This window comes from Heterocephalus glaber, unplaced genomic scaffold, assembly GCF_053883595.1.
Source record: "Heterocephalus glaber isolate CG9 unplaced genomic scaffold, H.glaber_assembly_v1.0 deba00001457, whole genome shotgun sequence".
Taxonomy (NCBI): Eukaryota; Metazoa; Chordata; class Mammalia; order Rodentia; family Bathyergidae; genus Heterocephalus; species Heterocephalus glaber.
The window spans coordinates 864,997-888,308 of NW_028258305.1; the positions used below are offsets into that span (position 1 = coordinate 864,997).

At 39.9% G+C, this 23,312-nt stretch overlaps 1 protein-coding gene across 1 annotated transcript in view; it reads right to left on the reverse strand.

The window, feature by feature from the left end:
- Arhgap25 (Rho GTPase activating protein 25) overlaps positions 1-20,219 on the reverse strand; it is a 75,840-nt gene extending 55,621 nt beyond the window's left edge. The window contains exon 1 of the mRNA XM_004849936.3: positions 19,830-20,219. Coding sequence (XP_004849993.1) covers positions 19,830-19,890 — 61 coding nt within the window. The 5' untranslated portion in view covers positions 19,891-20,219. The remainder of the gene's footprint in view (positions 1-19,829) is intronic.
- Positions 20,220-23,312: the final 3,093 nt, after the last annotated feature.

Here is a 23,312-nt window from a genome sequence, read left to right on the forward strand (position 1 = left end):
TTCAAAAATTATATCCCAGAGGGTTCTGCCATAAAAATAGCACTGGCTATTCCAATCTTCCAGCACTTTCTCTCAGTGATAAAATCTATTTTGGAAAATGTGATTTTTATGGCTTTGGAAGGCCTGAAAAGGAGAGCTTGAAGTTCAGTGTGACACACGAAATCTGTGTTTGTAAGGGCCCAAATGTGTGGGTGTGTTCGTGTGGGCAGAACTAGAGAGGAAAACAATGACAGAAAATGTTTTAAGCCATTGTAATCAGGAGTTGAAAGAATGAGTCTCTAATGTTTATGAAATATATTTAGCATTCTCATAATATACAGATTATTAAAAATACCTCTTGACACTAAAAGCACAATTCCTAAAAGAAATATTTGATATTGGATTTCATTAAAATTTTTGGTTTGGAAAGTACTATGAGAACGAAAAGCAAATAATGGATTGGGTAAAAATATTTGCAAATTGCATATCTGACAAAATATTTGTATTGAGAATAAAGAATGCTCAAAACTCAATGAGAAAACAAATAATTTCTTAAATGAACAAAATATTTCAGCAAATACTTCATCACAAGAAAAGATGCCAACCACTATTAGTTATTAGAAAAATGTAAAGTAAAATCCCAATGAGATACCACTACAAACATATTAAAATGAATAAAAATTTAAAGGCAAATTGATAATGTCAAGAACTGGTAAGGATGTGAAGCAACTGGAACCTTCATATGGGACTGGTGGGAACACAAAATGGTGTATCTGCTTTAGAAAACAATTTGACAATTTCTCACAAAGTTAAACATACATACACCATATGATCCAGCCATCCTACTCCTCATTTACCCGAGAAATAAAACAATATGTTCAGATAAAAGTTATAAGCAGATATTTAGAGCAAAGACATAATTTCTAAAAAATTAAAAATAACTGCAATATCTTTCAACTGATTAATGGATATAGCCATATAATGAAATAATATTCAACAATAAAAAAACTATTGATATGAGCAATAACATGGATGAATCTCAAATGAATTATGTTGAACAAAGAAATTGAACTCCGAAGACTATATATTGTATAATTCCATTTATATGACATTTTGGAAAAAGCAAAAACTAAGTGAACAGAGAACAGAGAAGTTGTTTCCCAGGTTAGGGTTTAGAAAAAGGACTGGATAGAAGTAGACAATAAGAAAAATTTTTTACAGTGATAGAACTGTTCTGTATCTTGACTGTGGTGGTTGTTACATGACTCTGGATACAGAGTTCTTTGAGCATCTGTACATCTACATAATTCTCTATCCAATTTCAGGATTGTAAATTCACTGAAGCTAATCTATGCACACAAAGGGCAAGACGAAATATAAGCATGATATAGATACAAGTTGGGTAAAATTATAAGTCACTCTGGCATCATTTGGAAGAGAAAAGAAAAATGGCAGAGGTGGGCACAAGAAAGGAAGAGGAGGCCTACTGCTAACTGGGGATAATAAGCTCCTTATAGTCTTCTAAAATGTGTCAAATGCCCATAGGGCTCTTTAGCCATATTTATTCATGCTTAATATCTTCCACCTTTCCTCTTTCACCATTAACACTGGTTTCTAGTTTTCCATGCCTGATGTTTTCCCGGTCTTTTCCATTCCACTCTGGTTTCCATCCAAAGTCCCTGGCCCATCAGCAGAGAAGTCTGAGTTGGGAGTGAGAAGACTGGCTATGATGAGGCCAGCAGCCCTGACTCACTGAGTGAGTCCGCAAGTCCTCCAGGCTGTTGAGTTCTGACTGAGGATGAAAAGTTCTTAATCCTACAGATGAGGTAAGACCCTGAACTGCTGAAAGAGCTGGAGTTGTATACAATTTTTGAAGTCTGTAATGGTATTCTAAAATAAATCCTTCCAGGAAATTCTACATCCAATTCACACTTAAAACAGGTGAAATAAGTGTCAGGTGGTTTTGCTGAGAGAAAAGGCATGTGACTTCTTTTCCCTGGGTCTATTGATAATGACATCAGCAACAATTATTTGTGCCTCCTGCGCATATATTATAAACAAAAAACCCTCACCTGTGTTATTACCAATACCCTAAAGTGTAATTTTACCCTGTCAACTATTGTCTATTATCAAAATTATACTCTGGAATATAAATGATGCTTTAGTGTTCACTTTTAGAGAAGAAAAACTCAAAACTCAAAGCCATCCCAATAAAGTAACATAATTCCAAACTGCTCCAGATCCCCCACCCAATCTGACATGGATGTGGCCAGGGTATGTGGCTCTGTGTCTTAGCAGCACTGTGAATCCCAATTTTGCCTCATATCTGGCCACTTGGGATGTTATAAAAATTGAATAATGACATCATAAGATGAGATATGTTAATGTATCCATTTCCCAAGATCAATGTAATTATTATGCATCACAAACATATACTAATAAAAATGATATATAATTGAAAAGGAAATTAAAGTGTTAAATTTTTAAAAAGTGAATACGTACCTACATCATACCCTTGGCCACTTAAATTAGAATTTCTGGAGTTGAACTTAGGCAGGGAATTTAAAAAAAAATCTTCCCGGGGAGCCAAAGTTTAGAACCAATTAATTAGAGAAAGGTAAAGATTGTTCATTTCCAGAGCCTGATGCTGCCTTTGCAGGATTCCCTTGAGCCCTGGAGTGATTGCTCACAGCCATGAAAATATTAACACATGCAGGCACTGGGGGCTTGCAGAGCATAAATTAAAGGCCATGAAAAATGGAAGCTGGGAAATAGGAAGCTAGTACTGTAATCTAGGCCTGATGGAGATAAGAGAAGTGTGGGTGTGTGATTCAGGTAGGAGACAGAATTAATAGGACTGTTGGTGTACCAGTTTGGGTAGGAAGAGGGCCTGAGGTTAAGAGTGGGCTCAAAGAAGATACAATTCCTAGGGTTTAAAGTAATAGAATATCAAGACTATATTTCATTTTCAGAGCTTAGTGCAAAGTGGAAGTGTGGAGACCCTTGTTCAAAATCATTAAGACTTACCAGATAGTAGCAACAGAGCATTAAGCCCAGCATGGGACCCTGTGTAACTGAGCACAGGTTGCAAGCCTATGGAGCCATCCCTGAAAATGAGATGAGCAGAATGGAAGGCCACTGACTAATGACAACTGTGTCTATGAAGGACCCACAGAAATGCTAGATAAGATCCTTTTAGGAGATTTTCCTGCTAGTTAGTGAACTCCTTGGGCACTATATCAGTGGCAGAATGTGTCCCTGAAACCTATAAGCACTAACTAGCTGTTGAGGTATTGAGGACATCAGAAACTTCAGAAAAGTATTTGGTGGAAGAGTCTGTGGAATGGACCCATCTTAGTGCAGAAGAAGAGAGTGATGTATAAACTCTGCAATGGCAACATATGCCAACAGCTCTGGTCCCCTACAAAACATCCAAAACCATAATACCTGATTCTCTTTGGGAGTCACCCACTCTGAGGCCACCACTGGGGAAACTGCACAAGTAAGCCCTCACTGTAGTCACATTGGCCACTGGAGACTGGCCCCTGGAGCTTTGCCAATGGGAATCCCCATGGGTTCTTGCTTACCAGCAGCAGCAGCCAAGAAGGAGTCACAAGAAGATACCGGTTATAGCTTGTATCTAGATGTTACCTCAAAGCCACATGTGGTCATAGGTAGGGATTTTGGGAGGTGGCTGGATCTGGGATGTGTGCTGCTGGGATCAAGGATGTCATGCTGGATTGATTCAACATGCAATGCTAGGATTAAGTCTGCCCCACCCTGGGTTTTAGTAAGTAGCCTGAATAAAATATAAGGGTCAGAAAGAGGGTCACCACTTGGTGATCCTAGCTTGCTGCTTTACTGCCTTCTACCTTTTGCCTGCCGTGAACTGATTCTCCTCTGCAATTGTTCTCTGCCATGCCACCCTGCCTTGGAGCTAGCCAACTACGAACTGAAACCTCTGTAAACATGAGCCAAATAAACCTTTCCTCCTTTAGCTTTGGGTGTCAGGTATTTTGTCTCACCAATGAGAAAAAAACTAAGACAACACCCTCCCTTTATAGTCACCTTCCAGATGACATCTGAGTAAATCTAAATAGCACAACACAATCTCATTCCAGGATCCTAGGTGCAAGGGGCCTGAGAAGTGTTGTGGTTAGCTTTCTACCCTCTCCATGAAGAGGGTAGGTCTAGTGAAAGAAACCAAATTGCAACTCTTTTTTCATAAGAAATGTAATTATATTCTGGCTCTGTAGTTGATAAGCTCCACTTGCTGGTTTGTGGCTGCCGAAAGCTGACTTGAAGGGCTTCAAATAGGGTTCCCTTGAGCTACGTCTCAGTTACCCAGTTCTGCTAACTGATGATACTAAAAAACTGATAAATAGCTTTGATATTTGTATTTCCCAAATAGTTACTCTTCTCATGCTGACTAATAAATGTGAATTGGATTTTTCTTTAAGGAAGAAAATAAAAACTGAAATTATTTATTTTACCTTTAGCTCTCAATATGAAAAGCTGTCTATGTGTCTGAGTTAGGTGTTTCTGCTCCCTAGATGGTAAAAAAGAGAACCAATGTCCAATTAGAGAGAGGAATGTTATAGTTTGTGTTTAGATGCCCGCCCCCCCAAGCCTCATGTAGTCTTAGGTGGGGCTTTTTCAGAGGTGGCTGAATCTAGAGCGTGTGATTGATTCATGGTGCAATGCTAGGCCTGAGGGCACTAGGATTAAGGGTGTGAGTGCTGCCCTCCCTAAGTAGTCTGAATAAGATAAAAGGAGCAGAAAGATTTCCCTCATTGCTTTTGCTACTGTGTGGGTGCCATGAACTGTTTCTCCTCTGTGATGCCCCTCTGCCAGGAGCCACTCTGCCTTGGAACCTGCCCATTATGGACTGAAACCTTTACAAACTATCAGCTAAATAAACCCTTTTCCCTTTAAGCATGGGTGTAGGGTATTTTGTCTCAGCAATGAGAAAAGTAACTAACACAAAGGTAGAAAGAAGGCAGGTGAAAAGAACTACTTCCTACCATACACAGCATCCTGAATCGGAAATGGAGACTCTTTGCCCACATTTTAATCTCAGTTCTCAAGAAGACTTTAAGTGTAGGAGCAAGCCCTGTGACTAAGGCCCTGACCTCCCTCAGGAATAGCTAAATGATCAGTCACCCATATGCTGTTCCAAATTAGCTTCAAAAACTGAAAGTCCTACTTCCCTTTCAAAAAGAAAGTCAGAATTATCTCTCTAAATCACTGTATTTATTTCTCAGTCATTAATGACAGAAAATATAAGATCATAAAAATTGAAGAAAGTGCTTTGATCTTATTGGAATTACTTAATTTCACTAAGGCAAGGAATGTGAGGGACACAGGCTGGATCCTAGTAATTCCACAAATATCTCCTTGGTACCTCCAAATGCCAGATATGTCTTTGTCTTCGGATGATCTAAAAGTAAAGGAAACAACATAGTCCTGCTTCAAGGAGCTTACAGTGCACAAATGTGCAAAAAAAAAAAAAAGAGAGAGAGAGCATTTCTGGTTCACGTACTATTGTGAAGAAAAATAAAGTAAAATAATGAGATGAAGAAAGGCTGGAGCATTAGCAGTGGGAGCTAGTTATATTGGATTGATTCCGTGGTTAGGAAAGATCACTTTGAAGACATAGCTCTTGAACTAAAGCTGTGGAGTAGAGGAAAAACTACAGTACAATCCAGAGAAGGGCAGCTAAGGGAGAACAGCATACAAACAAGCCTTGAGATAGCCATAGCACTGGCTGTTTCCGGAACTGGAGGATGGGTGTGGTATGTATTGTGTGAGAGAAGCCAAGGAATAGCAGAAGCCAGGGAGAGGGTGCAGGGCCCTGGCCCACAAGTAGGAATCCTGAGTTTGAATTTTATTCTAAAGACACTGATGTTTTTAAGGAAGAAATGACATAATTTGATTGCCACTTTAAAAAGCTGTCAAGTCTGGCCATGGCACAGTGAATACATGATACAGAGCAAGAGTGAGGGCAGGAAGACTAGAGAGCAAACTATTGCAGCAGACAAAGAAAGAAATACTTAGGGTTCAGAGATAATGGAAATAATCAAATTAGAGACACACATTGGTGATGAAGCTAAAAGATTTTCCCGATGGATTAGATGTGGGAAGCAAGGGGAAAAAAATGAGAAGAAGCTGACTCTTGGTTTTTAGGCTGAGAGACTTGGTGCACAGCCAGGTCAAGTCAAATGGATGGGAAGAAAAAATTCAGCACTCTGTGTTGGTCAGGCTGGGAGAAAGAAGCCTGTGAGGCATTCAAGTAGAAATGCCTTGCTCACCAGAGTCCAAAAGAAAAGGTAGGAGCTAAGGATAAATTACAGGTGGATTTTAAAGCCACAGGAAAGGACAATGTCTCGTGGATAGTAAAGTTAGACAAAGAGAAGACTGAGTGGCTGAGACCACTCAGCTTGGGACCAGGCCAGCTTTATGGACATGCAACCTGCATAGCCAAGCAGGGCCCTCCTATAGAAAGCCTCTGCACTTGGTTTATTGCTCAGCTGCCACCATCTGGAAATTCTTACTGCTTTGTGAATAAAGGATCTTATAGTTTCATCCTGCACAGGACTCAGAAAAGACATACTAACTAGCACTGCCTGGGGCACCGAAATGATAAGAGGTCTAGCAGAGAAAGTCACTCCATCAAAGCAGATTCAGAAAGTATGGCCAGTAAGGTCAGGGAAAGTCAGGAGTGTAGTATCAGGGAAGCCTTGAAAAATAGCTATTTCAAAGAGAAAATGGCCAATTGTGTCAAATGCTTCAGTACATTTGAATAACATGAGGACAGAGAATTCACCTTGACTTCCCAAGCCATGGCTCATGACTGACTTTGACTGGGACCTCCCTCGCAGAGTGGTGTGTAGCAATGCTTAATTAGGCTGGCTGTTACATAGGAAGCAACTAGGTCCACCATTGATATTTGACAGCTGCGGCAAGAGTACCAGTGCAGATCCCTGTGTTAAAGCCCATATCCCTGTCCCTTCCCTTTTGACCCCTAGCTCCATTTCTCATAGTGAAGACCCTCACACACATGAATGACACTGCAATCTACATGTCCAGCCTCTGTGCTTCTTTACAATCAACCATCTTCGGAACAACTACTACTAAAACTAAGAAAGCACTCTTGCAACACTTGGTTATTTGTGGGGGGAATTTCATAGTCCCTGGTGGTCTAAAAAGCAGAAAGGGCACAGAGTTTAGGTGAGCATGTTCCCTTGGACAGACTTCTCACTCAATAAGGAGGAGAACCACTAGAGCAAGACCAGAGGAAGACCTTCTAAAATACAGGTATCCAGACAGGAGTCCCTGCTGTTCTTGTCTAAGTGTGGGACTAGAGGTAAAGAAGTGGGTAGGTGAAGCCTTCAGTGCTAAGAAAATGCAGTAATTCTCATTCAGTACCACACGCTTTTCTCCATGATATATAAAAATGACAGTGATAGCGGGAGGAGGAAGTGTTAAGATCTTGAGGATCGAAAAATACTGAGCCTTAGAGCTTTGGAGAAAAGGAAAGCAAATTTGCTAGGTGCTGTTTTTTGAGTGATAGTGTTGCTTTCAAACTTCATGTTGAAATTTAATCCCCATTGCAACAGTAGTAAGAAGCATGGTCTTTGAGAAGTGACTGGGTCATGTGGGCTCTCTGCCTCCTGAGGCCTCCTGAGTCTTCTGCCCTGATGAGTGGGCTTAGGGCCTTATAAAGGGGGCTTAGGGAGTCAGATCTCTTCTGTTCTTCCACTGTGTGCATTCACAGCTTTCATTCTCTTTTACCTTTCCATCCCTTCTACCATGACAGTGCCATCTATAAGGAACACACTTTCATTAGACACCAAACCTACTAACACCTTGATCTTGGACCTTCTAGCCTCTAGAACCATGAGAAATAAATTTATGCTTTTATAAATTACCCAGTCTCAGGTATTTTGTTATAGCAGCATGAAGACCATATGTGTAGTAATTTGTCCGACTCTGTTGAATGCCCACCTAAAATGACAGATCATAAATTTAAAGCAAAGCTAGGCAGCTCAGTGAACTGCTTTTCTCCATTAATATTTGACTGCCAGGCCAGTGATTTAGATCAGTGGTTCCAGCGCCTGCCTTGCAAGTGCAAGGTCCCGAGTTCAATCCCTGGTACCAAAGGAAAAAAAACAAAACAAACCCAAACAAACAAACAAAATACTCGACTGCCAAGATGCAGCACTGAGGAGGTAGATAGATGATAGATAGATAGATAGATAGATAGATAGATAGATAGATAGATAGATAGGAGGTAGAAGTTTAAACAAGGCTAGGGGTTTTCCAGGTAGTCACGATGAGGAGAGAGGGCCCAAAGATTTAAAGAAGTTTGTTCTACAGTGGATTTAATGCTAGAGTTAGGAATCTATGGTAAGGAGGATATAATGGGAAATCAATCCATAGTGGAAAAGTGGTACAATCACTGGCACAGTGGCTCATTAAGGTGATGTCAGAAAATTACTGGAATGGGTGAGTTGTGTGTATATGATGTGGTGGTCACAGAGTGGGAAGCCTGAAAGTGAGATTTCAGAGATCATAGAGGATGAGACAATTTACTTATTACTATAACTATGCTCCACTGAGTGAGGTGGAAGAAGTATTATAAACAACTTATTAGGTAGGCAGAGCTACTCCCCCAATTTTGCATATGAGAAAACCAAAGCACAAACATCAAAATGGCTTACTCAAAGTCAAAGGGATGATAAAAGGCAGTGCTGAAAATCAAAGCCAGGTTTATCTGCCTTCAAGGGCTTTGTTCTTAAAGATACCATCATCTGCACTCCCTATATTCAGGTCTGGGTTATTTAAATCAAGAATTTCTCTCTCTCTCTCTCTCTCTCTCTCTCTCTCTCTCTCAGCACTTATCTAGAAACTTTTTATCTGTGAAAAGAATTATGAATTTTGAATTTCTTTCATTATAATGCTTGACATTTCAAGCCATGGAAGGCCAAGGTACAGGGATAATTTCAGAGTGACCAGAGAACTGATTAAATCCAAGACTTTCTGGGGAGCAATAATATAAACAGCAAGTTTACTGGTGAAATGCAACTACAGTAGTACATTGTCTGTGGGCGCTCTCTACTGGCTCTAAACAAGAACAACAATCTGGAACTGGAAACTTCATTTGTGTTCTTGGTTTTGCTGTTTGTTGTTGTCATTGCTTGGAAGGAGCATCTGGACTTGATTTAACAACACCAGAACAAACCTGGGTCAGCTCTTCCACTGTCATGATCACGGACACTGTCAGAATCTTAATCTTTTTTCCTTTCTGGTCCTAGGCCTGGCACAATGTCCAGTACATAATAGGTGTCCAATAAATATTTTTCAATCCAAAAGAAGAAAAATGAGTAAAGTGATGCAAGTTCTCTGAAGGAGGGACGAATTCTCCGTGGGCAATTTAATTAGGCTTTCCAGGGGCAGATGGATGACTCGCATGGTGATGGGGAGAAGAGATTGAGTTGCAAAAGGAAAAAAACAAAAACAAAAACAGAAACTATCATGGCAGACTTAGGAATCAGATATAGAATCCATGACGGTAAGAATTTTTATGTGATTCTGGAAAAATGAACCCTTAAATATATTAACAAATGTGGCTCCCAATGAGTGAACAGAAGAAAAATTTTCTTAAGAACAGATGGAAGAAGCTAGTATGACAGTTTCAAATAGGGTGAGAAAGGAAATTGGAAAGCCTTACAAACATGGGTACTAATAGAAGGAACAATAATTCCTGGTTTAAAGAGGTTTCCCCCTAAATCTGTTTTTACACAAAATGGTGCAGCCTCATGGGAAATTTAATTCAGGAAACATACATTGGACTTCTCAAAATCATGGCATTTGTTTTCTGTAAGTACCATGTTTTCTTTGGTATAGATAACCAATTTTCAGGTGACTTTTCTGGTTTTTGCATTGAGAATCCCACATCCTTGAATTCCCTGTGTCCCAGGCAAATTGAGACATTTGGTTCCCCTACCTGGAAGACAGAATTTAGAGTGCTCAGAGGGAAAAGATCAGCACCAAAATGAACACAAAACATGGGTCTCAGGTCAAAATAGAGGACTTGGGCTGAGAGTGGACTGAGGTAACAGTTACGCATCCATCAGTTATCAACAGTTGTCAACCTCACTCTGAGTTGTGTGCACCATAGGATGCCTCATCCATTAACAAAGTGGATTTCTGGGTTCTAAATGATCAGTTGTATGGAATAAAGCCTGGAGATAGTTATGCTGAAAGAACACACTCATAAGAACCCTTGGATAGAAACAGCAAAATTATGGGCAAAAAAGATGAGTCTCATTTCAAAGATCTGCTGTTCCCTCTCAGATATATGTAGCAACAGAGCTCTGAAAATGTATAGTGTAGGTCAGGTGTGGGATTGTTAAAGCAAATGGGAAAGAGTGTTCTGCCACTGCTGGAATCCACATGTAAGTGATCACAGTTCATCATGGAGCCCCAGTGAGGCCCAAACTAACAACTTTCAACCTCACTTCATTAGCCCATGACAGTTGGAAATGGTTGGTTGCTCTGCAGGAAGTGGCCCGTAAGTCACAGAGAAGGGTTTTCCTCTTTCCTACCTGAGAAAAGTTTGAGAAACTGCTCCTGTCACAGAACAGAGACAGAAAAGGTAGTTTCTATAGCAGGCATTCTGCAGGAAATCACCAGGGGTTATCCTTGTTCTTCCCAGAAAGTCCCACCTGAGACATTTTACTGGTTTAGGAAAGAATGGGCAAAGACAAGCAAAACAAAACAAAAAGATAAAAACAAAGATAGCTATGCAAACATAATTGTAAAAGTCACTTAAGCTTAGGAAAAACTGAACATATGGCCAATTGGAGCTGTAAAAAGTAAGAAACAAAATATGACCAGTCAACTCTAAACAAGCATATTTGATGTGGGCCAAGGATTACAGTTGGGTAGGAAAGTGGATCAACAGATGTTGTAATGACCATGTGTCTAAAGAAAAGAAAGAATCCAGTGCCTGCCTCGCAAGTGCAAGGTCCCGAGTTCGATCTCCGAAACAAAAAAAAAACAAAACAAAAGAAAAGAAAGAAAGAACTCAACTTGACAAAACCCTAGCATTGCTGGCTGCAGACTTTCTTCAATGACTTGATTGGAAGGGGTTGATATCAGACCTACATTTTAGTAATGCCCATGGTGGTGATGACAATGATAGTGTTTGTGAAGCACTCACTATAGGCCAGCTACTATGCTAAGGGTTTTGTGTACATCAGCTCCTTTGATTCTCACAATAACTGCACAGGTTAGCACTATGACTCTGCATATCTTAGGGACACAGGACCTGAAGGCCAAGGTCACAGAGCTATCAATTAATGATACTAAGATTCAAATTTAGGCAATCTGACTCCAAAGTTAACTTTCTAACCATTATACTATAACTTATTTATTTCTCTGTAGTTAGTTTCAGCTTTGTCAGAAAATTCTTTTGCAAATATTGTAAAATGATTTAAAAATACTAAAAAGTATTCTATGCCAAACTCAGGAACCCTCTACTGTCATGCTTCCTCTTTCATTTTGAATCTCCAAACCAGCTAGGAAGCCCAAAATGGCTCAGCTGCCAGAGGCCAAAATGCCAGCCTCATCTAGACCTGAGATACAGCTGTGCACATCTGGGGATAGGTGATGGGTGTGGGGAGAGGGGAAGAGAATGCAGCTTCTGTCACCTGAGTCAGTCACAGCTTTGGTGACAGAGACTTCACAGCTTATGGAGAACATGTGGTATAATGAAGTGGAGAACACTTTCTTTAGAAAAGTGAAGAAGTGAGCGAGGAAGTAACCTCAACATGAGAGACACAGCTGGACGAATGCTCCTTTAAAGGTGCTGGTCACACAGAGGTGAACAATAGGTACTTTATGAACAATGGCTTGAATGTACCAAAGATAACATAGTTTAATGTAATTCCAGGAAAAAAAATACATGAATGCTCATAGAACTATGTTTTAATTTATGAACTAAAAGAAATGACCCTAGTTGTTAATGTCCTTTGAACCTTTCTTAGGAAAAGTGTAACACTAAGTTGCTACTAAGAATTATGATATACATCTACAGGATATCTGAGGAGTTGTATGTTGATATATTGCATTTATTCTCTTTTTAATAGAAAACACTTATTGGGCATTCATGGTCACATAGAAAATCATTTTCAATGATCATATAAATTTTTATCAATGGCAAAGAATATAAGGGTATCAATCAAAAGGGGTGCTGGTTATGACCAAGTTTCCAGTTTAACTCAAATACTTGGAAGCCAAGACAAAGAGGAAAACAGTAAGTTGCAGCATCTTATCAGGAAGAGGAAGTATAACAGTCCGTCAAAGAAGCAAAGTTATTTCTGAGCACAGAATTCTCAACTTTCTCACATACAGTTAGTTATACATGTGAATTGCTGGCATGGTTTGTTCCCCCTTTTCATGTTTCTGACACATAGGAACAAATTTCATGAAATCATTACTTACAGTAAAGATAAAAACCTGAGGAAGTCACATTAAAACATAGGTTAGTGAGCCATGTTCTGTGAGGGCTCTAAGATAATGTAATATAAGCATGGCCACCAGTCTGGTCTGAGGTTGGCAATAAAACTGTCTATGAATAAGAGAAACAGGGCCGGGGATTTAGCTCAGTGGTTTCGCCGCCTGCTGTGCAAGCACAAGGACCCAAGTTCATTTCCCCCTACCAAAACAAAACAAAAAAAAAGATGCTATCTTGTCAAATAAGAGAAACAGGTGTTGGAAGAGCACCTAATATGTCATGTGTGTGAAGTATTTTCTTCCTTTCAGCATATGTGTTATTAATCTTCTTCATAGACATTAATCCACTTGCTCCAGATTCACTGTTGATGAGCAGTAGCGGCCAAGGTGATGCATGCTTTTCTCTATCACATGCACTGTGGCTTCCTCCACTCCTATCAAGAATAGTCAAAGGAAGATTCACCTTTTAGACAATCTTCTGTTAATACCACTTTTTTCAGGAAATTTCACAGTATTCTTTCCAATGAGGGCCTAGATTGTTGGTGTTACATATTTTGTTAAGAACAAACTTTTGATTTAAAAAATTATGTTAGTAAGGCTGACTCAGGTCATGCAAACTCAGAAGCATCCAAGGTTCTCACTTCAAAAGAACATAGTCTTCAGAACAATAAACTTCTCTGTTTAAATGTGTGGAGAAAGGATCATTGTATTTGCCATTGACTAGCAGACTTAGGGACTCCCAGTGGGCATGATGTCTACACTGCAACCAAACCATGGAACTGGGCGGTGGTAATGGGGCCTAGAGTGGCCAGACAGTTCAAGCAGATGCAAAAGATCAGGAAACCAAAAAAGGTGAGATGCGGCTGACATGTGTAATGTATGTGGTGTTCGTGGAAAGGGTGGCAAGAGACAAGTGTGTAAGTGACAGATCACAGGGACTTTTCAGTTTAATTCCTTCCCAATGTAGAGCTATACAAAATATAAATGTTTTTTGCTTTTCTCCCAAGAAGCAAACTATGCATAGAAAAATCAGTGTGGAAACCATGGCAAGTCTGAGACTCACTGAAAAACATACTCATTGATATTTTAAAGAAGGAATAACGGCCATGGAGAGAGTGGGAGTAGAACCGGACTTTCTACTCACTGATATCCCCAATCCCCCAGGCTTCTGTACCTGTTCTCATCACAAGACTTCTCTCATTGTCTTGCAATTGCTTCCCTGTCTGTATCTCCACTTACCTGTGACCTTTGTAAACATGAAGAGCAGGGCTATCTTAATATTTAGTTGCCAAAACTATGGGTACTATTTTCTTTGTAAAGTAATTTTAGTTTTTTTAATGTTTTCAAAGAGAAAAACGGTGATGGTGACACTTGCAAAGAATAAAGCCTAATGAGACAAGTGAGTTATTTTTTCTCTTTGTAACTTTCACATCTCACTTCCTTTTGGGGATTCTGCAAAATTCTCATGCTCTCTTCTGAAATTCCTCCAAATGGCCTGTGCCATGCTGTGGCTCTCCTCCATTCTGGGGAAAGAATAGGTCCCATTTAGTCTCCATTGCTGTGACCACAGTGGGGTTTCACTTCAGTTTTTCACACTTTTCCATATCTTAATCTCAACTTACTTAATTAGCCAACCACAGTGCTCCCTCATTTGAGGCTCTTTTCTTTCAAATTGTCTTGTGTGTGAACTGTCCATCATCATCATCATCAATTTATTCTTCTCAATTGGTCCTAGGATTTTCCCAAAACCCCTATAGTGAGCATTCCTGACTCATTATGGAATCTCCATAGTACTTTCCCACTGGACAGTCTGTGAAGATCCTTTATAAAATATGATATATGAGACCAATAGATGCAAACCACCACTCCTGTAAACTACTTATGGCTATGTATTAGATCCATTTTCAGAGACACAGGCACCAAAAGCCACTGGTTATCTCTGTCATTCCCAGGGCACTTGGTTCCCATTCTGACACAAAATGTCAAAGTGCAGGTTCTATGTCAGCCTCATTTAGTGACTTGTAGATGAGTGGGCAGAAAACAGGTTGCATCTTCCCTTCATCAGAGGTTGGTCCTCACTCTGCTGCTGCTGCCAGAGATGACATCCACTCCTGTGCTTCAAGGGCCCAGGAGGCTGTCAGCCTAGACAGCGGTAGGCATGTCCCTTGTGGGAAGAATTTAATTTATGCCTAAAGATAAGTCAATGATGACATAGGGACAGACATTTTTACTTGAACAAGGAATAATGATGTAACCTCTGCAAGGAAACAGGTGTGGACCTGAGAAGGAACACCCCATTTGTATCAATTTTCATTGTCTAAGGAAAGAATGTTCTTATCCTTGATTCTGCCTGGATATATGGGGACCTTTATCCATCAAGGGCTGGGAGCTCCTCAGAGAGTATAATAGCATTGACCACACCAGAGAGATTACACTGGGTCCAGAATCTAGGCTGACTTGGATCATCACATTGTAAGTTTGGCAATGAATTATAAAGAAAGCTTTCACCAAAACTGAACTCCCAAGCATGCATAAATCAACTCACCATGGGCTACATGGTTTCAGGATTCCAAACTGGAGAACCACTACTACAGTACTCAAGTAAGGCATAAAATATGCTCAAGGTCCACATGGTCACTGTGGAGCCATGGAGCTCAATCAAAAGAGCTCTGTATTTTGAGTTTAGAGGTCTATAGAGTTTACAGAAGATCAAATGTGAGTCCTGGCTTAGTAGGACCTCTTCAGCTTGACCAGAGCTTTGGAGCTGACTGCTGCATTGCCAAAGAACATATGTTTTATGTAAGACCTTGGGTCAATATGCCTGGCCAAGCTCTTAGGAATAAGTTGTAGCTTTGGGTGGTTTTAGTAACAGTTAATACCTGTTTGTCATAGAACACCTAGAGAATATCTTAAAATGATAATATACATACACATAACATATCTCACCCATGAAGCCTTCCCCCACAGTTAAGTACTATTAAGTGGTGTCAATCCTTGTAGGTATTTGAAGATTTATGTATATATGTTTCCCTGTTCATTTGATGTACAATAATATAATAAACTCTCTTGCACCTACTACTGAGAATAAATATCTTTGAGGCCTCCCAAATGCATTTTCCTTCTGTTTCCTTCCAGAGGTAACAATAAACTTGCATTTTATATCAATTCTTTGCTTTTCTTTATAGTTTTGTCATTAGTATATGTATTTTATAACCTTAAAATAAATTAATTCCATCCCATTCTTTTGTGACTTCCTTTTTTGCCCAACCTTAAATTTTTACTATTCAATTTCATTTACATGTGTAAATACAATCAATTATACTTTTCTCTTGTGCATCATTCCATCTTATAAAGATGCTACAGCTCATTTTTCTATTTTATATTAATACATATTAGGACTGTGTCTTGATTTCTGTTATTAGAAACAATATTGCAATGAAAATTCTACATGTTTATTTTGGTCCACATGCAGAGCTTCTCTGGGGAATAGTCTTACGGGGAAGAAACTGCTGCTTTGTAGGGTTTGTCGTAATCAATGTCCTGAGCTACATCAGGTGATTTTCCAAAATAGTTGTATTCCAGGTGTATGAGAGATCCCATTGCCTTACATCCTGGAAAATGCTCGGTATTGTCACACTTTCTCATTTTATTCAAGTTGGTGGGTATGCAAAAGAATATCACTGTGATTTTAATTTGCATTCCTTGATTATTAAAACTAAGTAAATTTTCATATGCTTATTGACCAAGTATTGTAGCTATCCTGTGAAATACTTATTTACATTGGTGCCTATTTTTTTAATAATTCATGTCATCTTTATATATTCACTTCTATCTCTATGTATCAAACTATCTAAAACTTTCAAATCTGACTTCTTTTAACAAGAATAATAATCTACATTCTGTAAAGCCTTATAAAGCCTTATAAAAATTGTCCTAGTTATGAAAGTTTTAAGTAACAAATGTTTTTATTCTCTTTACTCCAATTTTCTCAAGGGCCAAAATAGACCCTTTGTCAAATAAATAACAATTTGGTTAGTATCAAATGGAAAATCAAGGGGGGAAATTATGAGCTATATTCACATTACTACTTAGAGATTATGATAAGTAAATTTTATTTCTGAAGCATGTTTTTACAGTATTAAATTTGGGGGGAAGTAGTTGAAAACAACCACTCCTCTATAGTCACTTCTATTATGTCTCTCAGAATCATTACCCACTAGGTCTTATTTGCCCTTACTTTGGCTTAAGGGATCTAAGAAAAAAATAAACAGCAGAATATAATATGAATAATCTTGAAATCAACCCAGTAATCTTCCAACTAAACATTTGCAAACCTCAAAGCAGTGGGGGCTTTTCCTGGATGATAGATACTCTCTCAGTGGAGCATACACACGCAAGACACTGGATGTACCAGATACTGGGGAGAAAGTTTGCTGTGTTCCAGGACCTGCTTCCCAGAAGTGACAGTTAAATTACAAATATAAGTATGGCAAAGAATAAAATGTTTGAATAACAGTGCATGGACGCAGTGGAAAGCTGTCAGGGTCCTAATTGCTGAACTAAAATTGAAGATGATAAAGGATCAAAGAAAGAAACACATGCTCCTGGCCTCACCTCAAGTCAAGACTGTTGGCTCTTCATCTTCCTCTTTCTTCCCACCCCTGTTCACCCCCAGATCAATAGGTCAGGTGCAAGATGGTCTGTGTCAAGTCCCCCCATCACTGCACCAAGATCTGTCATACAGAAGGATCCTTTCAGCTCTCTAAGATGGAAGTACAGTGCAGAGTTCCTTCCCCAGTGGCAGAGACTTTCACTTTCACCCAGCCTGGAGTCCAGCATTCTGGCTTTAGGGAAAATGGAAGCATAGGCTCACCAAGAAAAAGCAGGGCCACATTCTGGGCCACATAGTGAGTCAGTGTCTGGCTATTTCCCCGGCAAGTGCCCATCTTGGTATTCTTTTTAGCTATTAGTATATATTGAAGTCATATATTAATAAGACCCTCCTGAAATTTGAGCTAGAGAGTGAATCTAAGGTGATATGTGGGTTCTAATGCCAAACGACGCTATAATTTCATCTGCTTGGCGATCATCTATCTATTCAAGGTGTTCTCCACTGGGGAAGATATTAACCTCACCCCACATCCAAAGGACAGTTGGCAATGTCAGGAGACATTTTTGGTTGTTCTAATGGGTAATGCTGGGGAGATGCTACCATAATCCAGTAGAGTAGAGGCCAAGAATGCTGCTAAACATTCTACAGTGCACAGTAAGCCCCCTACACCAAAGAATTACCCAGCCTTTAGTGTGAAGGTTGAGAAACCTTGCCACACTCTTCACTACCCAGGCTGGGAAAAGCATAGATCATTCCCTGATGTGACTGCCAGCTCCACTGGTCCTCCTAGAGGAGATGGTTTCTTTGACACACTGTTAAACCAGTCCCTGTGGTTGCACTGAACACATAATTCTAGGGACCTAAGGTCCTGTGTCTATGTCGGGAACTCTCTTCCCACAGAGGACTCAGCTCAGGGTCTAGATTCTCATTCACATGACAATCATGAAACACAACTGACCTCAGGGCAACAAACTGATAGCTGGAATGGATAATGACCAGTTTCTATAAATTCCATTATATCATCATCATTTTTTCATTAAGCTGCACTCATATCATCTTCTCATAGTCAAACTTTATTCACTCCACACATAACAACTGTGTTCCTAGCCAGCCAAGGCACCAGGTCCCACACTAGTTGGATGATAATCCTCTGAGGCTGGAGCACTGAGACAACACCTGCAGCAGCTTTTCACTGGGTGGGAGCCTGTGACAGCACAGACCTCCCTTCAGGCACTCTAATTTCACAAGTCAGGGAGGCACCAACAGTTTATATTGTTGGCTAGCACTGGAGGTGACTCTGAGACAGACATCCATGGGACCACACTTCAAGAAACACTAGCAGAAATCATGAAGTCTATTCATTCTAACCCCAAGCTTAATAATCTAAGGTAGTAATTTTTTATATCCATGAAAAAATCATCTATTAATTTTCTCAAGTTTCCCGTTTTAAAACTGAAGAAGAGTAAGGCCTTGATACCTGCTCAAGCACAAATGGTGAGAGAGCATAATGACCTTATGTAAAGAGGAGCAGAACATTTGCAAAGGAACACAGTGATAGAAGTTTACCTTAAAAATGAATTTGTATGACACGGAATGAGCATTAGCCAAGTATATTTGCTTCAATGATGAGAAGAAAAAGTGCTTGCTTGTAAGAATATTACCTGTGGTCTGAACTGACCTCAGCATACAATGGCTCCAGCTTGATTAGAGAATGCCAGACCTCACAGGACACCAAGATAAGTGGCTTCTCTGATTACTTTCAGTTTTCTTTAAAATCTTTTCTCAGTCCTACATCAACACTCCCCATTTGTGACTTTTCAATGGACCCCTTACTTTAGTAGTACATCAACCACAATTTGAGATCCAAACCTAAAACTCACTCCAAGCAAAACTGTTACAAACTCTTACAAACAACTTAACACTTATCTATGGCTAATATCAAATTAATATAAATATATTTTTGCCCAATTGCTCTACCTTAAATTACTGTGATCAGTATAACAGGAGAAATCTACATCAAGAATATCATGGTAACACTTAAATAATAAATTAAAATTAATGAATTACCATCATCATTAGAGGGAAAAGGTATGAATTAAAGGCCAGAATATCTCAGAATTATCCTATAAGGTGACTATCTGAAAATAGATTTCTTTTTCAACTCTTATGAGTTCCCTCCCATTCTGTTCCTTTAAAATTGTCTTTACAACTGCACTGTCTCTCATTTCTGTCTTGTCTAGTTTATATACTTTTTGCTTCAAGTCCTACCTTGGTCCCATTGGTTCAGAAAACTGGACACCATTGAGTTTACTCACAGATTGAGCACTTCAAAACACTCAGATCTTTGTGCTCCTATTGAAACCCATTCAAACTACAGATGAGTTTCTAAACCAGAGGGAAATGACTAGAGTCTACAAGACAGAGAAAAACTCAGTTTTCTGTGCAATAAGCATTGAACACCATCCAAAGTATCACATATCTGGTATGCCAAGGAGCTCCATTCCACTGCAATCTCTTGATGAAAAAGATCCCCTCCCACCATTTTAGAAACTTGAATCGATGTATCAGTTTGAATGCAAATTTTCTCCCAAACTAAGATTTGCCGTAAGATCCATTTTTAAGCATCTATGCTCCCCACAGACCAACATGCAAATGGTGGGTGCTGAAGTTTAAGTAAGAACTGCAGAAGCCATGAAAAGACAGACCCGGACTGTACCTATCTTTGTAGCCTCCGCTTTTAGGTTGAAATCCCAGTTCCTGGGCAGCTTTAGAGACATTTTGCTTCTGACTTGGGTGAGTAGCTGGAGAAGTGGCCCGTCTGTCACAGTCTGTTCCTTTCTTTCGATTTTGATCTTCCCCTTTGGTTTTTGCCTGTTTTTCCTGTCTTATGCTTGCTTCACACACAGTCTTAGGTTTGAGGTGTCTCCTCCTTTCAGAAGAAAAGTCCACCCGTTTGTCACTTGGGGATGGCACCCAAACTCTCCTTGCCCCACACCCACAGTCCTCCAGGGGATGGCACCCCACTTCTCTTACTTTCAGTTTTAACAGAAATATCCCAGGTGACACTGCGTCATGGGAAGCAGAACTCCTGTTCAAAAGAATCTCAGGCCTCACCGAGGCAAAGTTGTGATAAACAACTGCTGCCTCTCGACTTTTTTTTTTTAACTGTCTGCTTCCTTGTATTTGAGGAAGTGGGTGGCTGTTTGGTGCAGATGATGCATTATGAGCACACTTTCTTGAGAAAATTAGTTTTTTAAATACTTGTAAAACTAGAATGAGTGCATTTGTGATATAAGCCTGTGGGCAATTAAAAGAAAATTTCAAAATTCTCACTACATACTTTCTCCTCTTCCCCATCCAAAGGATAAAGTGTCTAACATTAGCCTGCTTTAAGCTTCTTCCTTATAAGGACCATGCAGACAACTCTCCACCTGCTCTGGATAAAGGTTCCAAGAGATCCCAACCTGATGTAGGAAAGGTTTTGATACATGTAGCTATTAAGTTAATTTCAGCCATTTGAGACTCACTCAAATGACATCAGGGTTCTTTGGCATTGGGTCACGGGCTTTAGAATCAGACTAACATGAATTCCAAATTCAGTTTGTCCACTTCCTAGCTGTACAACTTTGAGCAAGGCAACTGAATTTTTCTGGACTTCAATGTCTTCATCAGAAAAGTGGGGTCAATAATAACCAAGGCTGTAGAGAGTCACTGGAAACATGTTTAGTATAAAGCTTGACACATAGTAGTTGTACCTAAACATTAATTCAACCTTCATTCTATTCAGTTCACCTTTGTGACAGGCTTTTACATGTTTCACTCTGTCAACTTAAACACTTTCTTGCTTTATGACCTTGGAAAAATTTCTTGTATCTCAATTTCCTCTTCTGTAAAAGGAGTAAACAATAGAGCCTACTTTATAGGGCTGTTGTGGGGCTTTAGACAGTAGGTACAAAGTGCTAAGGGCAATCACTGCTTACCTACACATAAGCAATACATCTTTGGCCTATTCATTCTTCAATTCCCCTGGACAATTCATTCTGTTATGCTTTCTTCTTCACCTCCCACTTGCTCACACTCTGTTGATGACTTGGCTTCCTGTTTCATTAAGAAAACTGATGTAACTGGAGAAAATGTCCTCAGCTCCTCCACTGTATCTGTCCACCTACCAGCAAGCAAACCCATGTGCTGTTACAATGCATGAACAAGCTCTCATCACTCTCCCATCTCTACTACATCACCACTTTCTTCTCTCTGCTGTACCTTCCCAGCAATATTCAACTTGTTTTTCATCACGTCTATTTCAAAATCTCTTGATGCTACTTCTCTCTTTGGTACCACTTCTCTCCTTCATTTGTAAGCAAAACTTTGGTAAGAATTATCTACACTTGTAAATGTCTTTCCTTTTATTCTCTTCCAAATACCTTCTGTGAAAGTTTTTGTTCCTAAACTCTACAGAATATCTTCTTATCAAGGGCACCAAGGATTTTTCTGTCACTAAACCCACAGGTCCGTTCTCTATTCTCACATTATTGTCTTATCTATGTTGAACACATGGGACTACTTTCTCTAGCTCTGAGCCCTCTCTCTATCTGGTTTCCAGGGACTATGATTAGCCAGTTGTCTGCCTGTCATTTTGGCTGCTCTGTTTCTAATTCCTGCTAATTCCTGCTCATTGCTCTGTGTTGTAAATATTGGAAGAAACTAAGACTCAATCAGCAGAGCTCTTTCCCATCCCTGCCTACACCTTAGTGAACTCCCCTGTCTCAAGATTTTAACTTTCATGTGTCTACAGTGTCCAGCTCAGACCACCCTCTGAATCCCAAATCACATGCATCCCCACATAGATCTTCAATAGCCATTTCAAACTAAACCTGTCTAAGGCTCATATTTAGGTACTAGGCTAAAGGAGAGGTGGGGACTTGTAGCATATTCTTTTTAGAAATGAAAGGCACATAAGCAGAGCCTCTGCTCTCATCTTATCTGCTTAAATCCATTGGCCAGCACAGGTCACATGGCCAAGCTCAAAACCCAGAGTCAGTAAGGGCCCACAGCATTAAGGGGCCAGGGGAAGAAGGAAGGGCAGGAAAGTTTACTGATCAAGGATTCAACTCATCACTCCAACTCAGTTTACCCAGCTACCCTTTGGCTCCCAAGCAGTGCTGGATTCCTCTGAACTTGACTCAACTCCTTGGGGACTTTGGAGCCTCCACTCTTGCACTACTGTCTTCCTGACCCAACACTACTGTTCTTTGTCCTGTCCTGAAGGAAGTAGCTGTCCTGAACCCCAGACCAGTGACATCTCCATAGGGAACTTGACACCACTCACAGTTTCAGTCCTGGGATCTTTAACCTAAGAACTCTGAAAATACTCTGAAGATGGCATTTAACAACATACAGGGAACTTCCCTTACTCTTTAGGATGGGTTCCTGTGAGTCTTGGAAAAACTTGTGACCCATTGGGGAAGTTGGTTACCCACACAGACATGCAAAGAGAAAAGCAGTCCTAGAAAGGCCTGGCATAGCAGCCCTCTTTTCACAGAGCCTTCTCTGAGTGTCAGCTCCCCAGATAAGGGTAAAATTCTTGTCTGTTCTACTGCTGCTCCCCCTCCCTGACCTTCACAAATCCAAGAATGAAGCATCTTAGCATTTGTAATAACAAAAATAAAAATTAATTCATCTATTTGCTCATTAATGGTAACTATTTTCACAGACTAAATATTTGCTGGACATTGGGGGAAAGTTCGTGAACAAAGAAACTTGCTTTCTGCCTCTTTTCTTCACTCCCCTACTCTTTCCTCCACCCTCCCATGTGTAGCTAATAGGCTGTTGAGGAAGAGCAATTAAATGAACAATTAAATACAGCATGAGAAGGACCAGACTGGGGGGACCATCTATATGGGAGGGGCTTAATTGGGACATGGAGAAGGATAAGAGCTTCCTGGAGGAAATATTTTTTTAAATTAAGGTTTGATGGATGAATTAAGAAGATAAGAGGGTTGGAAAACAGTTCCAGACAAAGCAAGCTGTATACAAAAGTCATAGAGGTCAGAAAGAATTCCCGAGAAGGATAAATAGGTGAGTGGAAAGGAGAGGAAACTGGATAGACAGGTTGGGGTGGATGGGCCACATCATATAGATCCCAGTAGCCTTTGTGAAAAGTCTTGAATTCCCCAGGGGAAAACTCCCTGGGGAGTTT